Source organism: Gadus macrocephalus, chromosome 21 (genome assembly GCF_031168955.1).
Source record: "Gadus macrocephalus chromosome 21, ASM3116895v1".
Classification (NCBI taxonomy): domain Eukaryota; kingdom Metazoa; phylum Chordata; class Actinopteri; order Gadiformes; family Gadidae; genus Gadus; species Gadus macrocephalus.
Genome location: NC_082402.1, coordinates 12699668 through 12723561, shown reverse-complemented (window position 1 = coordinate 12723561; position 23894 = coordinate 12699668). Strand labels below are relative to the sequence as shown.

The 23894-nt window shown below is 44.9% G+C and overlaps 3 protein-coding genes across 7 annotated transcripts in view; 2 read left to right on the top strand and 1 right to left on the bottom strand.

Annotated features, from left to right (window-relative positions):
• Positions 1–1200, top strand: part of ryr3 (ryanodine receptor 3) — a 109439-nt gene extending 108239 nt beyond the window's left edge. For all 5 annotated transcript variants that reach the window (XM_060041700.1, XM_060041699.1, XM_060041698.1 and 2 more), the window contains one exon: positions 189–1200. In XM_060041700.1, coding sequence (XP_059897683.1) covers positions 189–284 — 96 coding nt within the window. In that variant the 3' untranslated portion in view covers positions 285–1200. The remainder of the gene's footprint in view (positions 1–188) is intronic.
• aven (apoptosis, caspase activation inhibitor) lies at positions 730–21027 on the bottom strand. Its single transcript, XM_060041702.1, has 7 exons — positions 20778–21027; positions 19390–19567; positions 3226–3296; positions 2533–2628; positions 1777–2068; positions 1487–1640; positions 730–1045 (listed from the first exon to the last, which is right to left on the bottom strand). Exons 1-6 carry the CDS (start codon positions 20973–20975, stop codon positions 1495–1497), a joined length of 981 nt encoding a protein of 326 aa, XP_059897685.1. The 5' UTR covers positions 20976–21027; the 3' UTR covers positions 730–1045; positions 1487–1494.
• On the top strand, positions 14417–23831 carry chrm5b (cholinergic receptor, muscarinic 5b). Its single transcript, XM_060041701.1, has 2 exons — positions 14417–15311; positions 21248–23831. The coding sequence occupies exon 2, from the start codon at positions 21317–21319 to the stop codon at positions 22823–22825; it is 1509 nt and encodes a 502-aa protein (XP_059897684.1). The 5' UTR covers positions 14417–15311; positions 21248–21316; the 3' UTR covers positions 22826–23831.
• The last annotated feature ends 63 nt before the right edge of the window (positions 23832–23894 follow it).

Below are 23894 nucleotides of genomic sequence, written 5' to 3'. Positions count from 1 at the left end.
AGGCCTTGCACTCCCCAGCAGGGCGTCTGTTGCATAATGGGTTCTCTCTGATGTGGGAGGGCCTGTTTACCAGGAACCACGTAGTGCTAAAGCGATGATGATGCTTCTGCTTCTACGTATTTTACTGTAATCACTGAGCCAAGTGGAAACGCATCCTGGTGGCTGATGTGTCTCTGCCTCTTCCCCAGGAGTCCTTTGTGTGGAAGATGTACCAGGAGAGATGCTGGGACTTCTACCCCGCTGGAGATTGCTTCCGCAAGCAATATGAGGACCTGCTGGGTTAGATGAGGACGGCGGTCCACGTTTAGCATCACAGCCCTTCTGAGGGGGGGCCGTGGGCTGGACACTATGCTGCCGCGGTGGAGAGCAGCGCAAAAGTCTAATCATTTCGTTTTTTACTTTTTTTTTTAAGAAATGGTCACCCCCAAAGAATAGAGAACAACCATTTGAATGTCGAGGATAATGGTCGGACATTGCGTGCGTAACCCCCCCCCCCCCCTCAACAAAATCCACCGCTATTTAACACGACTTGTATTTTTGCAAAACGGTTAGCCTCATCACTCGCTTTACCCCGAGCTGTTCTGCTGCGTGGATGCGGAGTCAACGGTGCGACGACTTGAATGTGTGAATATGCAGAATATAACATTACTGTAACGTATTACCAAACAACAATGGGGAATGTGTGACGATTGTTTAACACATTCATCTAAAAACGTACAGGATGAGTACGTTTGACTTGTAACGCCTGAGAGAAGAAATAAGAGAAATAGGTGACGTTTCTTCCAGGGTCCGAGATGGCTCACCTGTTTTTGCCAATGTGCCTTGAGGAAAAACAAAGCAACTATGCAAAACCCATTTTTGTCCCTCCTCACACACTGTAGCGCTCTAGTTCTGAATATGTTCAGGTTAAGTTAGTTTTGTGGCATTGAAGATATAAAATTTTAAAAAATAACTACTATTGTATCAAACGTAGCTCTTTGTTTAAGTGTTGCCTACCGGTAGTTTGGTATTCTTGAAGCTGTGGCGTCATGTCTGCCTCGCCCTCCTTTCTACAGAAACCCACAAAAAGAGGCCACTTGGTTTAAGGATTTATTGAAACAAACATGGTTTCCTGCTTGAATGGCCACTTGTAGTCGCTTTCGTAAGAGCAATTTCTTTTGACAACACGGAGGACATTAATAAAGTAACCAATGCAATAAACCAGAATGTGTTCCTTAGTGCCTTCAGCATGTCTTCCACGCGGTCACCGGTCAAACTTGTAATCACATTGTACATCTCAGGGGAGCGAGAGCCTTCAGCCACCCACTCAAACAGAAGCACTATTCACGTCCATAACCGAGTGTTAGTTTCAAGAAAAAGCTCCGGCATCGGTTCTTGGATGGTGGCAGCGGACAGAATAAGGTGGTGCAGAGGATGGTGCATAGCAAGTGGAAACTTTGAAACCTTGAGTTAAAAGTTTTCATAGCAGTACAAGACAGGTCTGTACTGGCCTGGTCAGGAGATCATGCTGTCCAGCCAGTCCTCCAGATCCTCCTCCGTCACTTCCTTTTTGGCTGGCTCCATCTTGGTGGGCGGGGCCGGCTCTTCCTCCACCCTCTCTGGTGCCTCCGTCACTGCCTCTGTCACTACCTCCGGCGCAACTGGGAGAAATAAGAGTTCACGTGATGCAAATTAATTGGATGGGTCTGCATTTTTAAGGACTGTGGAATAAGTGGAATAAGATGGAGTTGGAGGAAAATAAAGTATCTTATTGGCATATTTGGAGTGTCAACCCACCCTCCTGTACAACGTGTTTGTCCGACGTTTCCGCAGATTGGCTCCCTGTAGCGCCTGGATCAGGCTTGTCCAAGCCCAGCAGGAGGTCCAGTTCTGCGTCCGCGTCGTCTGCAGGCAACAGGTGGGCCGAGGCGCGGGTCACCTGAGGTAGAGAGGCGATCGGCAGACTCCCGGCCAAGGAAAGTCTGGGGCTCGTGTCGGGGCCTTTGGCAGCCGGGATGGGAGCAGTGAACACGACGGGGTCCTGCTTGGGTGGAACGGTTGCAGCAGGCAACTCCAGAGGTGTTGACACCTGGAAGAAAAAATAATAAATGATAGATAGTGTGACATAGGTGCTCTTTTCTCGTCATTTGAATTGTGGTTCTTTAAAAAAGATATAAGTCAAACTACTCTCGTCTAATACATTGTAATAATACAAATTCACTTGTATATTGATCATGCAATATACAAGTGAATTTGTGAATTTGTACTATCTGAAAGCCGATAGTCTAGATAAAATAGGTCTAGAAAATAGAACAAGGAAATTAAGATAATCAAGAAATTCAAAAAATTATGGGGAGAGTGGGAAACCGAGAGAAAGAGGTAGAGAAAATATGGAGAGAACAAGAGATCCGAGAAAAGAGTGACTTCTAGAACAAATAACTAAAAAGACAAATAACTAAACCGTAAAACCTAATCCTAAAATTGAATTGAGTGCGGGCTGTGACAAGTCCTCGTTGTGACCAGTCAGAGGCGTCCTCATGCCTGGGGACTCACCTGGACCAGCTCTGCCTCCAGCTGCAGTCTCTGGTGGAGGGGAAGAGCCTGGAGGCACTGTGCCAGAGCCACCAGGTCCAACCGCACCGCAGACATCTGGAAACACCCGTTACTACAGCCGTTAATTCATTATTCAGAACCCCCAGTATACACCATGTATATACTTCTATGACATGACGTAACCGCACTGCTTAAACTATAGAGCGGTAGCTGAATGGGACAGTGGAATAATACTGACACAATGAATGACTTGGGTTTGAACAACGCCAAGCAGAGCTATTCGTCCATCTCTATTCTTGTCACTTCTATTGGAGTGATGTGAACAAATTGTTACATTAGTTCAGAAGTAACTTCATCCCTGCAGCCATCGCCAAAATTGATTTTCTCGCTTTCTTCTCCACTCCTTGGGTCGAATCGTGGATGGATGTGGTTTCATTCTTCGGATGCATTTTCAAATAAACAAAGAAACAAACCCATAGTGATGTTGCTGTGAAATGGTAGTTTGTAGTTTTACACAGTTTCGCACAAATGTATCCAGTCTATTCTCATTACTCTGCATTCAACGTGGGAATGCTCCTCTAAACAATGGTACGCTGGAACATCTCATGCGTTTGACGAATCAATGCCTCTGAGCAAAGTGGACTTACCAAAAAACAAGTAAAACACCCAAAAGATAACTGTTTATGGATTTACCTGACTGGAGGCCACGGGGTCTAGCTCCCAGTCCTTTTCTTCAGTAAACCTGAATTGAGTTACCGAGTCCCCTGTGGGGGAGACAAAGAGCACAAGGAAATATTATTGTTCACCTCCATGAGAAGGCTTGCGTTTGTTTTGCCTCTGCGCAGGATTCAAAGCAATTCAAAGTGTCAATGCGTTTTATTTGTCATATGCACAATATAAGACAGGGTTATACCGAACAGTGAGATTCCTTGTGGTAAGGCAAGCAACAAATATGTAAAAGGCATTAACAAGAATATAGGATGAGAATATAATACAAAATAAACACAAGCGACAGTTCCAGTTCTTAATGTAAATAAACAGCATAGGTTTCCTGTTGGTTATGGACAAAGGAAGATTATGAGCTGACAATTAAGAACAGAAACATAAAATATTATTTTTAGGTATAATATATATTACATTCAAATTGGATGTGTTGTTGCAGCAGCTCTAAATGACATCCTCCCGGTCAGTTCGATTGATGTGGGGCATAAGGCGTTTGAAATCTCTGAAGACAGGTCACCCTGGTTGTACAGTGAGCGGAAATGTGGTTGATAGGTCTCTTAGAGATCAATAGGTTGAGCTCCTATCTCAAGCCCTTGCCTCAAAGACCCCACCCATCCACCCACTGTGTGGTCCCCAATTAGCTGGGGGCCTTTGAGCTGGGCTGAAGACCCTGCTCTGCCTCGCTGGAATGACTTCAAATTATGAAGGGAATGACAAAGACAGCACTCGGTGTCCTACATGGTCTGGATGCAGCCTAGGGCCACGGTACCTCTGGCCTGGAGAGGTTACAAGACAATGGCCATGTGTGTATTGCCGACTGCGCTTGTGTAGCCTTGTCAAATAGGCACAATGTAGGTGCTTTGATTAGACGCAAACGATCACATACGCACAGACCGTGAGCGGCGACCAACAATGGAGAAGCCACGACTGACAATGGCCCGTGTGCCACATGCAGCTGGGCCAGGCTGTGTGTGGTGTTGACGTTGGCCAGGGCCCGTGTGTGTGTGTGTGTGTGTGTTGAGTGCCAGGGCGTGCACGTGCGCATGTGTGCGTGTCAAACAAAGCAGCGCAGCTCCAGTCAGCCACAGGCGCGTCGCTGTGCTTTGTGGCCGAGGGCTTTGACGAAGACAGCAGGATACCTGCGCACACAACGCCGATTAGATGAGAGAATCACTTTGTTCTGCAGCGTGGGCAGCGGGAGGAGGGCGGTGATGAAGCGAGGCCAACAGTGGGGTAGCCGGGGTGTCAATACAAACAAAACAAACAAACGCTAAAAAAGGAACAATGAGGGGGGGGGTTGATGTAGGGTACGGTGTGAGGGGGGAATGCCAGGTGCTAGGTGTGCACAAGGAAAGACTGACAAGTTTTTGACAAACGTAACAATAATTCTGACATTAAGAGATCTAGCCTCATGTCGCAATATTGGTACTTCTTCTAGTGTTTGGGGTCCTGCATTCTTTATTACTCAACCCGACTGTCTAGGAAGGTGGGGGGGGGGTGTCCCTGTAGATCAAGAACTGACAGCCGGGAGAGAAAAAAGGATAATGTTGTGTCAGGGGCATAGGGGTCAGGGTCAGGGACATAGTGGTCAGGGACATAGGGGTCCAGAGCCACACAGCTCTGTCACTGTCTGCACGAGGCTGACCAACCAGGCTGAGAATAGAGTCCGTTATCAAATAGAAACACATCGAAAAGTGACATCATCATTGGACCTATACTCAACATATTTTAAAATAAATACAATCATTTACCATCCTATTACATAATGAAATGCCACAAAAGAGGTTAAGACTGTATTGTCTATCGGTCACATGAATAATTAAGTTATGTATATGTATTACTGTATAATATATATTATATTACGTATAGTATGTATTATTCTTTTCAGCCTGAATCGTCATCACTGTAATTATCGTCCCTTAAAAGGTGCCATTCATGTAAACTCTTCTTTGGCTTTGTTAATAACCACTTCAAGCGCACATCATTTAACCACGCCAACGAGTATATAATAATAACCACATCATTTCCATGCCAACGAGAAAGGTCCCTGACCCCTGGTTCAGGGCGGGAACACAAACGTCTTCCGTCCCTCGTCCCTCGATGGCTCTCCAGTAGGCCTTGATGTACTGGGGGGGGAGGGGGGGAGAGCCTCAGGTGTTCTCTTCAGACGCAGCCTGCCCTGCTCTTCTGGTATCCCCTCCCCTGGCCTGGCTGGTAGAACGTCATGCAGTAGTCTGTGTGGATACGTTTGGGCTTTACGGCTTTTCGTTTCAGGCGAGTTGATCAAAGGGGGGGGATTTTTGGGAGGTGGATGAAATTAGCCATAAGGTGGGGAAGTGTGTTTCTTGACCTTGTTCTCGCGAGGTCCCCCCTCTGCGAGTTCTGCTTCCTGTGAGAGCCGTCTTCAACACTGGGCCGGTGGCCAGGTGTACAAGACGGAAACTGAAAATCTGGTTGTAAACCAGTCTAATGTATACAAGATGGGAAAAAGGATATATCTATATATATATATATATAAAAAAATATATATAAAAATATATAAAAGTGCTTAATGAAGGAATTTACTGAATTGTTCCATGCCTAACTTGATGTATATGAAGTCATTTCTTAAACTAATTTCACATGGAAATCTTTCAAGATATCAAGTCAAATAGAGTTTCCTGAAAAATATGGGGGGCCAGGAAAAATTAGAATTAAAAACAAACTGACAAACCGATTTCAGAAAACAAACGGGATGGAAGCGGTCTGCCCAGTAAGTGCGGCCCGGGGCGTTTAAAAAACACCGCCCAGCGTCAGAGGAGACCACGTCTGGGAGTGAACAAGCGTCGCACACACAAGCACCATGCGGTCAAGAGCTGGGTTTTCTTGTTGTCTGCCAGTAAGACCATCTACCAAGTTCCTAACCAAATGATGAATGGAACCGTCCAAGGAAAGCAGTTTTTATGCATTAAGTGGAATCCAGTTAAAATCCTTAGGGTGAAGGAAGCTGCACAGACTCTTCAAACCTAACTTGACATGTAGGCGTACTGCACTACAGTAACACACACACCACTCCTCTGGGGCCATTTCTGCGTGTGGATGGTGGAGAACTTGCTGGGACCAAAGCCAGCGCTAGCCTACACACTGCCATACAGCCCCAACATGGTCAGGTGGTCCTTCTAGCCACCGGAACCAACACTTTGTATCAAATCCACGGCGAGCATCTGTGCCGATACATTGCCGAGTTTGTTTCGTAAATATAGCTCAGCTAGGGTTCTTGCGTTACAATACAGTCATTATATCAGGTCTACAGCATAGGTAAACATGAGGTATACTTCTGTTTCTAAAATTTTCCACAACTTCCCATTTATATCCATGATAACAATAATAGTATTGTATTATTGGCAAATACAGCATATTGCAACCCTCGAGGGGAGGGGGGGAGAAGAGAGACAGAGACAGAGAGACCGAGAGAGAGAGACAAGGCCAAGTAGGGGGCAACAGCAGAACTCTGTTTGACAGCTTCTGGGCGGTGCTGGAGGGAACAGCACTTTCCCGTACTTAGCCTGTTGAGCAGTGGGCTGCAGCAGCTCCACAGGCTGCTTAGCTTCTCCCAACACCTGCACCGGGAGATGTTTACATCTCCGTTTATATCACTCATTCCTCCATTTCAACACCCCCGCCCAAACATCTACTTCCTGAACTAGAGGAGTTAGCAAACACAGCAGTCGCAGTTGTGCTCAATAAGAAAATATTGACTTAACACTGATTGAAAATGTAGGACAGGTTTTCCTGAAATCTGTCCTTCAATTCATTTTCCATCCATTGTTATTGTGTTATTATCTTTACATACTTCAAATTCCTGCTCATAATTCAGTGTTTTCCGATGTCTGTGTTTGCATATATACACGTTTATTTTGTGAGCAGGCAATCATTTTCATAATGTATACAGTATTCCAATAAAAAAACAACACGACTGAAACAGTGGCCAGACTCGTTAATAGTCTCGTAATATCTTTGGCCATGCAAAGTACGCCGTCGACATCGTAACTCACACCCTCGGCAAGTGTCTAGCTACAGCACAGGGAGCCGTTATAAGGTCCTGGTTACACGAAAGCCAGTCATTTTGCTTCATATTTTAACACGTGACAAGGCTCCACAGCAATTGGCAAAGTTAAATATCATTCCATATATTGGCGATAATGATCAGTGTACCACTAGGGACTGAGAGAAAATACTTCCAAGTGTTTTATTTTTGAGATCTACAAAGCTTTTCTCCTAATCACAGTAGGCAGCAACACTGCCCTTCAGAACCCCCACACACACACACACACACGCACTTCTGATGTTTCCTAGGGTTGTCACGCCTTTTAACCAAGCCAATTAGCCCCGCACTCAGACGACTTAAACTCACAACGCTGTCGATAAATCACTGTCCATGCTAATTGCAATTAAAATCCAGAGCAAACCAGGCGAGACAATTAAGAGGAGCTTAGCTGTTGATGTTAACGCTTCACGCGATTGGGCGAGGCCGTGTTGACGCCGCAGTCAGTTCAGGACAATTCCAATTCTCCAGCGGCATTCGCTGCTCCCAGTGTTTCTTTTATATTCCATCGCCGCTATTCATTGCCCCGGAGTTCTTCAGGTGGAAGACGAAGGACACCATGCTCATCCACGTCCAAATCCAGAAAAGATTATCCAACAATGGGAAGGGAATAGGATTCAACCAACTAAGATATATCAAATATTTCATGGCGGAAAGTGATGAAGGGCATATAATACAAGTTGCAATCAGCTTATTAAATAGCAATATTGTTGGGGCAACAAGGCCTGACAACACCTACAATGCACGTCATGGAAACCAATGCAAAGTGACACTACACCACATCCTTTACAATTCTAGATCTTTCTTTGAACAGAAACGTGTTAAAAGATAGAATCCTTTGTCCTGCATGACCCTGAACTACAAGACTGTAGCAAAAGAAGTCCAGTGTGGAACTGTTGATTAAAATCCCCCAAATTACCTTTTAATCAAAAGGATCTTAGCAAACTGAGATTTAGCCGACTAAACTGATAGTGCCTCACTGGCCGCCTATGATGGAAGGCACGTCACTCCTCCTCACCTCAGCCCAGACCAATGTCTCTTAGCAACAGCTGCACAGATCGTCTGTTTCATGGATGCATTAACTACTCTGTCCCTCTCCGTCTTAGCATGGGCGCTACACCTTGCTTGCACAAGACCCCCTCCTGGGGGCTAACCAGGAGGCTAATCAGGAGAGAGAGTGAGGGCCTCAGCTGCCACCTCGCAGCGCGGTCCCGGTGGCTAACGAGATTGACCATCAGTCTGGGAGCATGGAGACATCTCACTGTCTCATTAGCGAAGGGAGGCTAGGCAGTCTTAGCCGCAAGCTAACTGGCTCAATAAACTCTAGAGCTACTGTAGCATTACTCATTGCTTGGTGAAAAGTAAATAGCTCATATTGACCATTAGCATTTAGCACTACTGGTTCTCTTGTCAGATGGATATGCAAATGTTGACGTTAACAACTTTGTAGGGAATCAATTAGGTCAATCGCCCTGCAATAATTACATGGTCACTCTAAACTAAAGCAATCACTAGAACTAAAGTTGACATTGGACCAACATTTACCACTGCATATATTCTGGCAGAACACTAAGAGAACTCGCTTACCCTAAAGAAATTTCCTGTCTCTGCTGAATATTATTTCATATTTGAATTGGCCTCCTCTGGTCCCCTGGGCAAACTATCACCGAGACATGTTTAAAAATAAATAAATGAACTATCCTCAGGGAGCATATTTCAATGTCTCATATAAAAGATGTAAAATCGATTGGAATTTACCCAATTGAACAGCCTGAAAGAGGTTGTACAGATCAAATTGAAGCGTTCAGCGGGCTCTTCAATAGCTGGCAGAACGGGAAGGGGACGATTAGGAATCTTTTGGAATACATTCACAAAAGTTTGCTTCCATGTTCCAGTTTTAATGAGATTCAAAGTGCCTAGCTCCCTCCTTCCCATGTGTCGCTTTTTTTTACTGAAATAAAACAAACCATCCCTCTGTTCATTCAGATGAACTTAGATGTACCTCTCTCATCAGTATTCCTGGTATAAATCTCCTTATGTTTGCATTGTTTTCACTGAATGTCTATCCATAGGCTGAGGTATCTCGCTGTGTTTCTTCATGTCCTCATTGACAAGGAGGCACGGACCCAATGGAGCTCCTCTGATTCTATAAAGGTTGAGAATGCCTCCTGTGTAAGGGGTCTTGTCACATTTGTACTACCATGGCAAACAAAGTTCCCCCCGAACTGGGTTTGGGATTTCCGAATTTGCGTGACTGATCGATACGAATGTATGAATGACTCTTAAAGGCCCACTATGCAACTTTTTTAGCCAAAATTACATTAATTATGCTGGTTGAGAGTTATTCTGATGGTTCTGCATTCCATTTCTGGGTTGTTTGGTGGGTGTGTCATTGCCCCATGTCACCTCTCCAAGGAAAAAGCGCATATGCAACTTGCTCTGTTCGGACCGACACAATCCGGATGTGACGCAGCGGAAGTATCCAATCGCACCTCGAAAATGTAGTCAGATTGTAGTTTCGGAAATGCTTTACTGCACAGAGACACACCCAGACATGGCACCGGCTGGATATAAACAGCCAGTTGCGAGGCAATTGTTGCATTCATCATGGATCAATCGACTGATAAGGGACCCAAGAGGCGACTGTCTGTGGAACAAAAGAAGAATGGACCAGAAAAGAGATCAGACACGAGTGAAAGGGGAACTATGCAACTTTTTTGGCTTGATTTACCTTAATATAACTCTCATCCTTGCCGCTTTTACCTTAATATAACTATAATATAGAGTCATTGCGAAGGTTCTATTATACATTTTTGTTCGATTGTTCGTTGTTTCGACTCCCCCTTGCGCATTTTGGCGGAGAAAAGGAATATGCTTCTGCCAGCGACCCGCCGCCCACTCTCGCGGGAGTCTCGGGTCTCGCAAAGTAACGAATTGCTTTACGGCACAGACCCCCAAACACGGAACCGGCTCGATATAAACACAAGTAACTAAGGGATTGTTACATTCATCATAGATGAATGAGAGAAACCCAATGTCGGAGGAACAGAAGAGAAAAGGGAGACTGACCGACAGAGAGGCCAGACACGAGTAAACGTTGGGCAAGCTTTTCAGGAATAGCGTGAACTGAAAGAAAAAGAAGACTGCAAATCAGACGCCGACTTGGCCGTGTTGCTTTTGAAATTGAAAGTACCCTTCGGTGAACTTTGTCTTCGTGGTATTCTTGATGTTGATAGTCTCTTTACAAATGTGTTTGCTCAACCATTTTGTTGTGAGCCCTGTAAAAATTGTTTTCTCGACCGTTTTGTTGTGAGCCCTGTATGTTTCTAGCTTGCAACCATATAAACACCTTTGTTTCCATGGGTGTTTTGCTGTTCGTCTGTCTCGTCCCCCAGATACAGACTGAATCCCCGAATCCAGGTTCTTGTTTATTTAGATTATTATGTTGGCCAACACTCTTACACTGATTGTTCTGTTCAACCTAAGATAAAACAATTATAATCTAGGATATAAATTCTCCCCGTCAACCATAAAAAAGGATGGATTTATGTTTATTGCAATACAAATACACCATTTTAAAAATGTATAACCTTGCCTACACTTTATGAACATCTACTTCGGACATGGCTCCACGCATTCGCCGGCTTCTTTGAAAACAAATGCACATGACTCGCGTAGAAGTGCATGGGGAAGGGTCGTCAACGAGCTGTTACAACAGTGTTGTAAAATATCTACTACGAAGCTGTAGGGGGCGCTGTGTAGAGAAATGTGCGTGCCAAACCAAGAAAACAGCGAAGAAATGCCCGAAGTTGCATAGTGGGCCTTTAATATTAGCATCAACATTTTGGTTCAACTTGACTAAACACTACATTCAGAACGAGTATGGTCTTATCAGTGTTCGTACCATTATTATGTTTGTCTAGACTGAGGATAATGCCAATGCAAAACAGTCAAGGGATGGGCAGACAAAACCAAAACTAACCAAACACCCTCCCGATTACTTGGTCCCCAGAGAAATCTCCTCTTAGTTATTTCATCCTGAATCGCTATTCACAGGTTTTTGGAGACTATCAATGTGAATGGGACCACATCAACAGGTTTGTCTTTGTATTGAGCCAAAGGAAGAATTGATTATTTATGACAAATAGCAGGAGTGAATTGGTCCCGCACCGGTGGACTAAACTTAATTGGTGCATGCCAATGATCCCCATGTGCCAAGGTCGTAAGCAGCTTCGGTGGGCCTTCTTAGAACGGGGTGTTTACTTATTTAATCAAACTAAAATAACTAAAAAGCCGCTAGGGCTGACTGGCACTGCAACATTTACGAACTGAAGTGACAATCCCAACATGCTTTGTAAAACCCAGGGACCCACTGCAGAGCTTAATGGGTAATAATAATAATTATTATTATTACTAAAGGCACTGCTATTGTTGTTCGCCAGCAGACAAGTGATGGGGAGTGGGTGGTTTGATGCAGGCAACACAATTATCTTAGATCAACCTCTGCTGTAATTGGCTTTGCATTTGTTTGTCAGAAATGTTGTTATGCAATGTGTGGATATTCTGACCAAAAACCTGCTTCTTATGCGAATACTAATATTTGATTGAGAACATTAGTAGTAGTAATAGATGTTAGAAACAATTAAAGCAAGAAAGGTTTATGAGGGACGTTTTGTTTTCTCAAAATGAGTGAGAAAACATAAGTCGATCAAAGATCTGTATTCGTAGTTTCATTTGCACTTCTGGCCGTGATTCATGAATCATGGCCAGAAGTGCAAACGACTGGTTACAAAAGATATAAATACCTTTGTAAGCCCCAATGAAAAGAATAAATAAAAAAAAGAATAACATAGCATCTGGTTTTATATTAACTTGACTCAAGGCCATCTCAAATATGTTGGCTACATTCCATCACATTTTACCCCTCACAAACTGACGATGCGGGCTATTCCTGTCAGAACAAACACGCAGTGACACTTGAAATCAGTCCCATCTGTGGACAGTGGCGGAACAGAGTCCAGAGCCCCCGAGGTGAGGACAAGATATCAACAGCCCTGAAGAAGGCTCCGGTTCCAGGTGGCTCACTGTCCTCGGAAATTAAATCAAATCAATGGCGCTGACTGTGTGCCTCCGCACACACGTGCAACCAACAGCAGTTGTCCTTGTGTTTACAGCCCCCCGTTTACATAAATAATTGCAATGGGAATATGACAGGGGGCCTGTCCCTTCGCTTCTCTTCCCTCGCTCTGTCTGTCTTGCTCAAGGCAATAAAGCCCTTAAAATTGCACAGCCGTGTATTCAAAATAATAAATGAAAGGTGGAATCTGTACTTATGCAGCCTTCAACACTCCGGTGGCGTCATGGTGGAGCTTTGATCAGTTGATCTCACTTGTGGACCTATTATCGTTGGCACAAGGCGCGTTCAGACTATGGGACTTTTCCCTCTAGTGGGATGCTACGGGTGCGGCTTGGGAAAGAGGATCCGCTCAACTTCAGCGTTTGGCGGCTCAGATAGTACCTGCCTCGTTGTAGGAGCTTTCCGAGCCGCAAAATGGGCTGCTGATTGGATACGGTTGAGGCGGGATATGACGCGAGTAGATCTCGACACAGCCACAACTTATGAACAGCCCCATTTTTTTTTAAAACAAGCAGAGCCGACGGAGACAAGCAGACGATGGAGAACGAGAAGACGATGGAGAAGACAAAAAGGAAGACCGCCGACAAGTTGGTGATTATCATGTGCTGACAAAAAGTGTCGCAGAACTAATTGCTTCACATTTGAACTCCGTTGGGGAGCAAAAGGTTCCTGCATGGGAACAGACGACGAGGGGAACTAAGTGAGTGGGCTTAGCCAAAACAGTGAGCCGCTTTCCGAGAAGTCCCCCAGTCGGATCGTGCCTATAGTTGTCACAGTAGGAACTACGCAGTCCCTATATAATTACAGAATTCATTTTTAATCATTGCTGACAGTCACTTTTAGATAAAAAAATATATATATCTATAATTATGCACAGATTTATATTCTCTGACTTTTAAATAAGCGGGATAACCTAGCTGAGGCGGCGTGAAGGCTTTATTCCACCTAGCGGTGGCAGCGGGCGGCGTGGGGCGCACCTTGTAACCCCATTAGTCTCATTGTGTCAGCCCCGTTCACCAGGCTGTGACCCCTGACCGAAGCAGACGGGGCCCACCCTCCGAGGGCCCCCGTGCTCCCGGTGAACACCTGCGCGACTGGACACACCGTTTTCACCGTTTGATGTGAAAAATAAACCACCTTAAACCAACTTGTAACCTCCATGTGTCATCGCAATTCTTACGGTTTGTTTTGTTGATTTACAAAACGAACGACAGTAGCGCAATGTCCCTCACTACAAAGCCAGAATTTTAAAGCATACAAAGATAAATGTACCGCCACGCCTGGAATCCAACCGGTGGATGTGGCGTCTGCTGCCAGGCGAGTGGGCCGTTCTGCTTGAAGCTTTATCTGCACCGGGCAGCCGGCAGCGGTGAATAGGGTGTCCGTAAACGATGCTGTTCAAACACTCTACAAGTCACTAGTGATGGCCGCCGCCGTGGAGAGGCAGATGGGATAAACTAAATTGTTATTCATTAGGGAGAGGAGGGAGGCTGTCCACTGAACACACACTCTGGTAGTTTGCGTGTGTGTGTGTGTTTTCGCATGTGGATCACCTCTGATCGCCACCTTGCTTGCCTGTGTGCACACATGGCCATGCACGTGTGTGTATGGTCACACATTAACCGGCCGTGTGTGTGTGTGTGTGTGTGTGTGTGTGTGTGTGTGTGTGTGTGTGTGTGTGTGTGTGTGTGTGTGTGTGTGTGTGTGTGTGTGTGTGTGTGTGTGTGTGTGTGTGTGTGTGTGTGTGTGTGTGTGTGTGTGTGTGTGTGTGTGTGTGTGTGTGTGTGTGTGTGTGTGTGTGTCCCCTAATGGGAACAAACAGCCATCCCTACCTCAGCCCAACATCCACAGCCTCTTTTCCACTTCAACCTCCTAGCCCTAGCCGCCCCCCACCCCACACACACACATTTAAGCCCTCCCTCCTCTCTCATTTGTGTCCATGACGGCCCCTGATGCTGCATGACGTGCGTCTCCCTCCTGCCTGTCCTTATAGCATATCACAGTCTGCTGCTCTATCAAACAGAAGCCCAGAGACTGTGACAGAACTGAACGCCACTGAGCAGGGTGCTGACAGCCTCCTCGACCTCCTTCAGCGGGAAGCAAGAGCTGCAAACTCATGAAACTACACTGGGAGGAATTGATCTGGAAGGACCTGGCCGCAACTTGGGGAGTAGAGGGTTGACGTCTCCTGCCCAACAACAAGTCACTCACCACTGGTCCTGTTCTTTACCTGAACCCGAGGCGTGGCTGATTCAGGGAGCGGGGTTCAAGAACTAGAATGGGCAAAGAAATTTTTCACAGTGGTGTGAAAAACCCTAAAAAACAATTTTCCTCCGTATGGATGGGAATTTGGGTACTGATGGAAGAGGACTGCTGTCGGAGGTCTTGTGTAGGTGTACACTTGTGGAGTTGAACTGCGGTGAGCATCGCACCAGGGAGCGAGAGAGAGAGCAGGAGGGAGAGAGAAGGAGAGGAGGGGCTTCACAGCCGCGTAGTCAAAGGCAAGACATCCCCACAATTCCAACAGTAGTTTACTTGGTGGGCATTAAGCCCTCTGTGTGCCGAGTACAATCATGACAAGATCTGTTTCTCTCAGTTGCTCCAGAATGAGTTGAGCTCACAGAAGGATAACCACCAAGGAGACAGCGACAGGGAGAGACTAGCGCTAAGCATAAGGGAGTGGAGAGACGGTGGGAGCGCTGCTCTCCAGAACAGATCTGGTGGACTTCAGCGGACGATAGCTGAAGCCCTTTTTAAAACAGTGCGAACTAAACAATTTTTTCAAGAGCTGGAAGATATGCTCAAGTCCAAAGCACTGGACCTCTTGGAGGGAGGGTAAGTACGTTTGTTCTTATCAATACTATATTATTAGATCCCTTTCTTCCCTTATGATCATGAAATAAATCTCTAAATATCATCTTATGTATCAGCAGCTCACTTCTCTAAAATAAGAAAAAAAAACACTGTATTGCCTCGTTGGTTATAAAATAATTATGAATAATGACATGTAGTTATGCATGTGGGGGTGGACTGAGCGGACTCATTGGGGAGATAATTGAAACCATGGGGATGAACGATCAAAGAAGGCTGATGGCAGCTCGGAGGGACAGGATTGTCCACAGAGTGCGAGAAGTGTGCCTGAGATGAGATCAATTTGGCCCCTATTCACCAGAAACACCACTTTATTGGACATGATGGGAGACACAAGCGACTGCAGTGGCTTCAATCACTAAAGCTAAAAATAAGAAAAAAACCTAACCAAAGCCGAGAAAAGCACTATTACGCATCCTCACCAATAATGGCACTCCTCATTCCACTGCTGTGACTCTCGGTCCCCGTCAGTCACTCCTGCAACCTAATCAAGTATCCATAACAACACCCGTACATAGAAATTAATGGCCTTGATTGAGACTATTCATCTTTGTTAGGGGGGGGGGGGGGGGGAGAAGAAAAGAAAAAGCAGTCTTGTGTTTGTCAATCAGGTTAGGTGAATCACTGATTCCTTAATGCGATTTCCTTTGGTCTCATGATGATGGAGCCTTGATAGGTGCCCATTAGGGGACAGGGGGGGGCACAGGTCCGGCTGAGGGGGAGGTGGATTGATCCCTGTGTTAATGTGTACAGAGAGATGAAGGCCTTAGGACTTAAATAACTGCCCACTACGCGTGTACGCGCGCAGAGGGACGCGCACGCACATACACATACACACAAGGTTACGGAAAGGGGAAATTGCAGCGTGTGCGTTACCCCTGGCAACAGGACAATCTATCCCCGCCCCCCCCCCCCCACAGCCTCTTGGACATGAAGACGCATCAGCACTACACCTGCTGTCAGGGAAATGCTCCAGGTTTACAAACAGGTTGACCATTCATTTGTGAAGGCGGCCATTGACTTAACACAAAAAATGAAAGCTACATTCACATTTATTTAACATTCTTGTATGATTTTTTTATGCTTTATGATAGAGTGCGATAGACAGGGTGGTATGGGGGAGAGAGGGGAGGAGCGCGGGCAGGACTCGAACCCGGGTCTCTGCGAACAGGAATGAACCTCAATGGTACGCCCTCTACCCATAGAGCCCCCGGGTCTCCCCCTCGCATTCTCCTTTAAATAAAATAAATCCAAATGCGCCAAGGACAAAAATATAGTTCTAATATATGAAAGATATGTGAGGAAAAAAAATTGTGCGCCCTCAACTGTTTCTTGCCACAAAAGTGGGAATGTTTGGTAGGCTGAGAACCGCCAAGCGCATTCAGAGCGAGGTCGAGGCGGGCTCGTGGTGCAGTGGTCCTTTCTACAATACCACAAGCCTTGAGAGCCTTGTCTCAACAAAGCTGGATCTGGAATCACCTCCGAGGATAAAGGATGGAGCAACTGAGGACATGTGAACAATAGTCGCGTCGTCTCCTGCCATACAAAGCAAAATATGTTCTGTCGTCAAAGCCACACGGGGAACATAAATGGATCAGAGAGGTGAGGTCATTAAAGGGCAGGCTGATGGAAACACAGCCGTCATGGTAGTATGCAGTGATAGACCAAATGACACACACACACACACACACACACACACACACACACACACACACACACACACACACACACACACACACACACACACACACACACACACACACACACACACACACACACACACACACACACACGTTGGGTGGCTTTGCTCTAAGGGTGGCAGAGGCTGTGAACCAGCAACCCTAGAGTTGCAGTGCAAAATGCTGAAATGGCTGGCTCTCTTGTTAATGGAAATGTTAACCTTGGGCATATTGAGTGTTTATACAGTGGATCAAAGTCATTTAATCTCCTCTCCTCTTTGATTATCAATTTGTTCAATGGTCCTATTCAAACTCTCCATCAACCTGTTGTGGATTGTTGTCGTTTGTTAAACAAAGAGAGCAACTTTGTGTTTCCACCCCCAGCCTTTTACAACCATTAATTATCATTAACAATCATTGAAAGATACATGTAATAATGTATAATGTTATAATACATGCAGTAATTTAGATGTAGGGCGCAGGTATGTGTGCCGAAGGAGATAAGATTACGGTAACTTAGTTATCAGTATTATGATAAACAACACACTGGGCTTACTACTACAACTACTACTACGACTAATTTAACTATTCCCCTGTGACCTTTACAAACCACGACAAAACCTACAACCATTAGAAATTATTTGTTCTGCACGGCCCTCTTGTGATGGCCATACCTTCTATTTTATGGCCGAGCGGGTGTGACTAATCCGACAATGTGGGCAAAACTGTGACGCGGAGAAACAAAGCACAGGAGCCAAACTACTCCAAACTGCACCGGTCCTACCTGAATAGAAAGCAGAGGCCTAGAGGAGGATGAGATGATGGGGGGGGGGGGGGGGGGGGAGCGAAACATGAACTGATCCACGAGTGTGTAGCCACACACAACATTGGGTTGAAACAAAAAACATTATTAACCGCAGGAACCTGCCTGTCAGAGATTCCTATGGAACTATTGGCCAGCTAACCGGACGATGTGATCAGGCAATCTGTTCATTAACTTGTCTGTAACCACACCTCTTCCTTCACACATGACGTGTTGCTTTAGACTTCCTCCGCCGGAGACATACGGCGGAAGTGTTGGGAAAAGTGCCACCATTGGCTAGATCACCGGTGAATCCTGCAGCTTTACGTAATTGTTATCTGAATGTTAGATAACAGAGCGCTGCAATGCTCCTGTACGCAGGCTCTTCAGTGTTAGGTAACAGAGTGAAGCAACAACAATGCTGTCAAAGTGTCAGAGAGGGCATGTAGAGCTCCATCTCCATCAGGACAGCACCACACAAAATGTTGGGTTTTTACAGTGGCACTAATGCAGAAGAGAGAGGGTTGAAAGGCAGGAAATGTTTGAGTGTGGTGGAGTACAGAACTTAACCTGCTGACTAGCAAAAACTCTTCACTATCATCAGCCAGTAGGGTGCCCAGAAATAGATAACACAAGTACATGTGGTCTTTTCTGATACATATTCTGATCAGTATATATATTAATCCAAATATATAAATAAATACATAAATAGAGAAGTAAAAAAGAGAGAGAGCATCTGAGGACAAAGTCTAGGCACATTTTTCCAGACTCCCATTTGTTTGTGTTGCTAATTCATGTACGGTGTTATACAATTTGTAATTTAGCAGAAGCTTTAATTCAAAGTGGCTTACAATATGTCCAGCAACAGGTCATTAAGTAGCAGGCAGCTGCCATCTAAGAAAGGTATGATGCAGACATAAGGGATCATGGAACCAAGAATCGTTGTGTCTAACACCCTTACCACTACAGTCTCTTCTCTTGGCCCTGCCATGCAATACAATTGTTACATGAAAATCAGTTTTTTTTTTTACCTATACTAACTCTTAAGATGCAAATGTTATTCAACAATAGTAAACTAGCCATTAGGATGGAAGGAAAAGATAACCAAACCAACAGGTTGTTAAGGTCTGGCCCTTATTATATTACCTTTGCTTACAGTGGCTACATTGAACCAGTTATGTTGAATACAAAATACAAACTCTGAATTTCAAAATGCTTAAAAAGTTAGCTTTATTTATAGCAGCATTTTTTGGTTCACCAGAAAATCCCATCATATATATGTTTTCATCAGTAATGTAGGGATTGATGGCAATGTAAATAACCCAGTATTTCTTTCTTTCAGTAATTGAGGGTTTGCCAAGGTTTGTCTACCTCCCTTGCAAAGGTCAACTGTGAGTGAATCATATGGACAGAGCTTGCCACCAGAAAGAGCAACACTAGAATATAGTTCACCAGTGCTGGCTCTATCATGCCTCAGTTGGACTTTAGAACAGAGTTCGTATTAAAGTGTAATAACTCAACACAAGGCTCCAAATAGGAGCAATTACATTTCAGACCTTACCTGCAGATTCCAGCAGGACATGATAGTCTGTTCCCCTCACAGCGGGTGTGTCGTCGGCTGGCTCCACCCGTTCAGACTCCAGGTAGCGGTCCCAGTTAGACTCCAGCTTTCTCCTGGAGAACACCACCTTCTCACCCTCATCCCAGTCCAATGTTTGCCCATTCCCTTCATTATGGTCCTGACGGAAAGGAGCACAATATTGGATAAAGAGAGTATATTGAGATTTATTTTTAATCAAAATGACTCTGTGACACGACGCTGAAGTTGGCATCCGATTCGCAGCATCCGATTCGGCAGCTGGTCCACTTTAAACCGGTCCTGATTGAAAACCACTACACCTAGACTCTTCAAATCTGGACAAAATTTTCACAGTGAGGCTATACATTATATAAAACATAGTTACAGATTTGTGAAACCTTTTTTCTATTTGTGAAAATGCAATACAGGCTCATTTTAACGCTTTTTAGGGGTCCAGACTGCATTAGAACGGGTCCTGATTGAAAACCACTACACCTAGACTCTTCAAATCTGGACTAAATTATCACAGTGAGGCTATACATTATGTAAAACATAGTTTCAGATTTGTGAAACCTTTACCCTATTTGTGAAAATGCAATAAAGGCACATTTTAATGCTTTTTAGGGGTCCAGACCGCATTAGAACTGATCCTGATTAAAAACCACTACACCTAGACTCTTCAAATCTGGACTAAATTATCACAGTGAGGCTAAACATTATGTAAAACATATTTTCAGATTTGTGAAACCTTTACCCTATTTGTGAAAATGCAATACAGGCTCATTTAGGGGTCCAGACCGCATTGCATTTTCACAAATAGGGTAAAGGTTTCAAAAATCTGAAACTATGTTTTACATAATGTATAGCCTCACTGTGATAATGTAGTCCAGATTTGAAGAGTATAGGTGTAGTGGTTTTCAATCAGGACCGATTTGAAGATTCTAAGTGGTTTTCAAGCCGAATCGGATGCTGCGAATCGGATGCCAACTTCAGCGTCGTCTCTGTGACAGTGTTCAAACTCAATTTTAATAAAGTCCTTGTAGAAAGTGTCCCCAATGTAAATATCCTATTCCCATTAATTCATCTCATGATATTGTATTACAAATAAATCCGATACAGAGCATCCTAATTCTTCTATGTTTGTCATGGTTTTGCATTATATTTTATTCGGCCAAAGTTTGAAGCACTGTTGAAGTTGACTGAATTTTCATCTCACCAACTTGCCTCACGATGACAAAATGGTAACGTAAGCAGCACAATCAACTAATGTTGAAGAGAATGGATGTAGTTGTGTACACTTCAAGCAAGCACTTGATATTGAAGGGTTGTGTCAACTGCCACGCAACGTCAATTAAGAGCCCACTACTCACGCGGCGATGGAAGCCCGATGCTGCGTCGTTTCCACCCCGTCCACGCCCACGATAATGGTCCCTTTTACCTCGGCCTCTGTGGTTAACGTTACCTCCTCGCCCTCGGCCCCGGTGTTCACTACCTGCGTTGTCGTTGTCATGTCCACCACCACCACCTCTCTTCCAACTGCCCCCTCTCACTCTGTGTCTTTCCTCCATCGCTGCCAAACGTAGTTATCAACAAGTTCAAAATGGTGTCTCGTTTAATCATGTCCTGCGGAAACGCGAACCAGACAATTGTTCCGTATCCAACTTCACTTTCATAAATACAGAAATTGAAAGGACATATCATTTTTATTTTATTTAAAAAATGTATGGAAAAAAAAAATAATGTTTGATTAGAAACTGATTATTTTTTTAATTATGAATGAACAAAATGAAGGACGAGGCAGTCATGACTTAATCTCATGTTTGTTATCTTTTTATTTCAGGGGAACCTGGGACAATTCTGAATGAAACAACATGCTGTAACATAAAAAAAAATACCATCATCCAGCATCATGAGTGCAGAGGATCTACCAAACATCACCAGTACCTTTAGTAACAACACATCGCATGCCAAGCCTTTCACCCACAGCCTGTGGGAGGTCATAACTATAGCGACGGTGTCAGCCATAGTCAGCTTGATTACTATTGTTGGCAATGTTTTGGTGATGCTCTCCTTCAAGGTGAACAGCCAACTCAAGACGGTTAACAACTACTACCTACTGAGCTTGGCCTTTGCTGACCTTATCATCGGAGTGCTGTCCATGAACCTGTACACCACCTACATTCTGATGGGCTATTGGTCCCTTGGGAGCCTGGCATGTGACCTGTGGCTGGCACTGGATTACGTAGCCAGCAATGCCTCGGTCATGAACCTGCTGGTCATCAGCTTTGACAGGTATTTCTCAATCACTAGACCGCTCACGTACAGGGCTAAGAGGACTCCGAAGCGGGCCGCCATCATGATCGGAATGGCGTGGCTGGTTTCCTTCGTCTTGTGGGCGCCACCTATACTTTGCTGGCAGTACTTTGTAGGCAAGAGAAGAGAGTTTCCGGACAAGTGCCAAATACAGTTTTTCTCGGAGCCTGTGATTACATTTGGCACGGCCATTGCTGCTTTCTACATTCCTGTGTCTGTTATGACTATCCTTTACTGTCGGATCTACAAGGAGACCGAGAGACGGACAAAGGATCTGGCGGAGCTTCAGGGGCTCTCCACAGCGGATGTCTACGAGGGGTCCAGGCCCCAGAAAACCATCATTCAGTCCTGCTTTCGTTTCACCAGCGATAGAAGGGACAGGAGCCAGGCCTCCTGGTCTTCTTCAAACCAGAGCAACGCCACCAAGACCACCACGAGGTCAGAGGAAGACTGGGTCAAGACGAACCAGATAACGTCCCTCAACAGCTACACTTCATCAGAGGAGGAGGACCACCACACCTCCATGGACACGCCCCAGGGGTCACTAAAAGGTCAAGGCACAGGGCCGAGCAAGGACGGAAAGGCGATAGACTCTGAAGAAGAGCGGCATTCCGGCACCCCACCAAAGAAGAAGAGCAAAAAGTGCATCTCATACAAGTTCAAACCGGCCGTCAAGGATCAGAACACAGACCCCGTCGCTGCTTCGCCGGACCCCGACAGCGTGACGGAGCACGCGGAGAGCAAGCATGCTTCCCCCTCCCCCTCCGCCACGTCCAAACCCATGGACCCTGTCCTCAAAAGCCAGATGACAAAGAGAAAGAGGATGGTGCTGATTAAGGAGAAGAAGGCGGCTCAGACGCTCAGTGCCATCCTGCTGGCCTTCATCCTGACGTGGACGCCCTACAACATCATGGTGCTCGTCTCCACCTTTCGCCACGACTGCGTCCCCATGTGGCTGTGGCACCTGGGCTACTGGCTGTGCTACGTCAACAGCACCATCAACCCGATGTGCTACGCCCTGTGCAACAAGACCTTCCAGAAGACCTTCCGCATGCTCTTGCTCTGCCAGTGGAGGAAAAAGAGAGGGGAGGACAAACTGTACTAGCGTCGTGGTCACACCCCGGACGTCACCAGTGGAATCTGCTAATATGGGTCAGAAAGTGTCAGTGATGCCAAATGTAGATTGAAGAAAATGACTACGGTTGACAAGGATGCGTTGATGGTCCTCTGAAGTTGCAAGAGCACAAAGCTGCACCAAAGTGCTGTTATACAGGTAGCTGGTATAAAAATATTGAACTTTACCATGGTAGCTTCATATTAAGTATGTTTACGTGCAGTTTAATTCAGTTAAGGCTGAATGAAAAGATTAAGGTCATACTCCCAGTATATTTACATAATAATTAGCATACAGTAACATGGCCACTCACATAATAGATGTATTCAACAGTAGTTAAATCAGTTGAGGATGTGACAAGCCGACAAAATGCAATCATAACATTTGGTGAAATTGACACGTGATGGATCAAAAGGTCTTGTCTTATGTTGTGTTGATTAACTTTGGAACCTTGAAAATATGTGGGGTTTCTTGTGGACTTGTTAGCAATTGTAGGTCAACAATGTGAAAAAAAGCACATACTCTTGATGTATCTGGTGAATCGGCTGTTTCCAAGTGGATGTGACGTGATGAATACACAGAATACATTGTCTGTGTTTAGATGACAAAGTACATACGATGATTGAGTTGTCTCTGGGTCCTAACATTATGACCCAGAATTAATTTGATAAACCAACCTAAGGTGTTTAAATCCCAGTTAATAATTCGTCTGGTCACCTTAACCAGTTTGAGATTGCTTGATGAGTGTGCACGTAAATGTATTTGATTACGACCGTTGAAATAGATAAATTAATTGTTCTACATCTCACCTGCACTGTGTATAATCGAGATTATTGACGGCTTTAGCAATTTGAGACTTGTAAGGCGTTAGAAATGTTGATGATTCTTTGATGGACATACACTATCAAGTATGAAATTCGCCTTGCCTTATTTATGTTTTCTGAATGTTTGTATGTAAATATTTATATACCCCAACCATTACATTATTTGAACAGTTTTCAGTTTGAATGTTTTAATCTTGTGCTCAAGGGCTGATCAGCACAATGTTGACGTTGCATTT

What these genes read in the sequence shown, in the direction of transcription:
- aven (XM_060041702.1), bottom strand. Translation starts at nt 20,975, where the DNA reads ATGGAGGAAAGACACAGAGTGAGAGGGGGCAGTTGGAAGAGAGGTGGT. An exon ending in CATCGGGCTTCCATCGCCGC is followed by an intron (nt 19,568 to 20,777) that starts GTGAGTAGTGGG and finishes CCTTTCCGTCAG; the next exon opens with GACCATAATGAAGGGAATGG. An exon ending in CAAACACGTTGTACAGGAGG is followed by an intron (nt 1,641 to 1,776) that starts GTGGGTTGACAC and finishes TATTTCTCCCAG; the next exon opens with TTGCGCCGGAGGTAGTGACA.
- chrm5b (XM_060041701.1), top strand. Translation starts at nt 21,317, where the DNA reads ATGAGTGCAGAGGATCTACCAAACATCACCAGTACCTTTAGTAACAAC.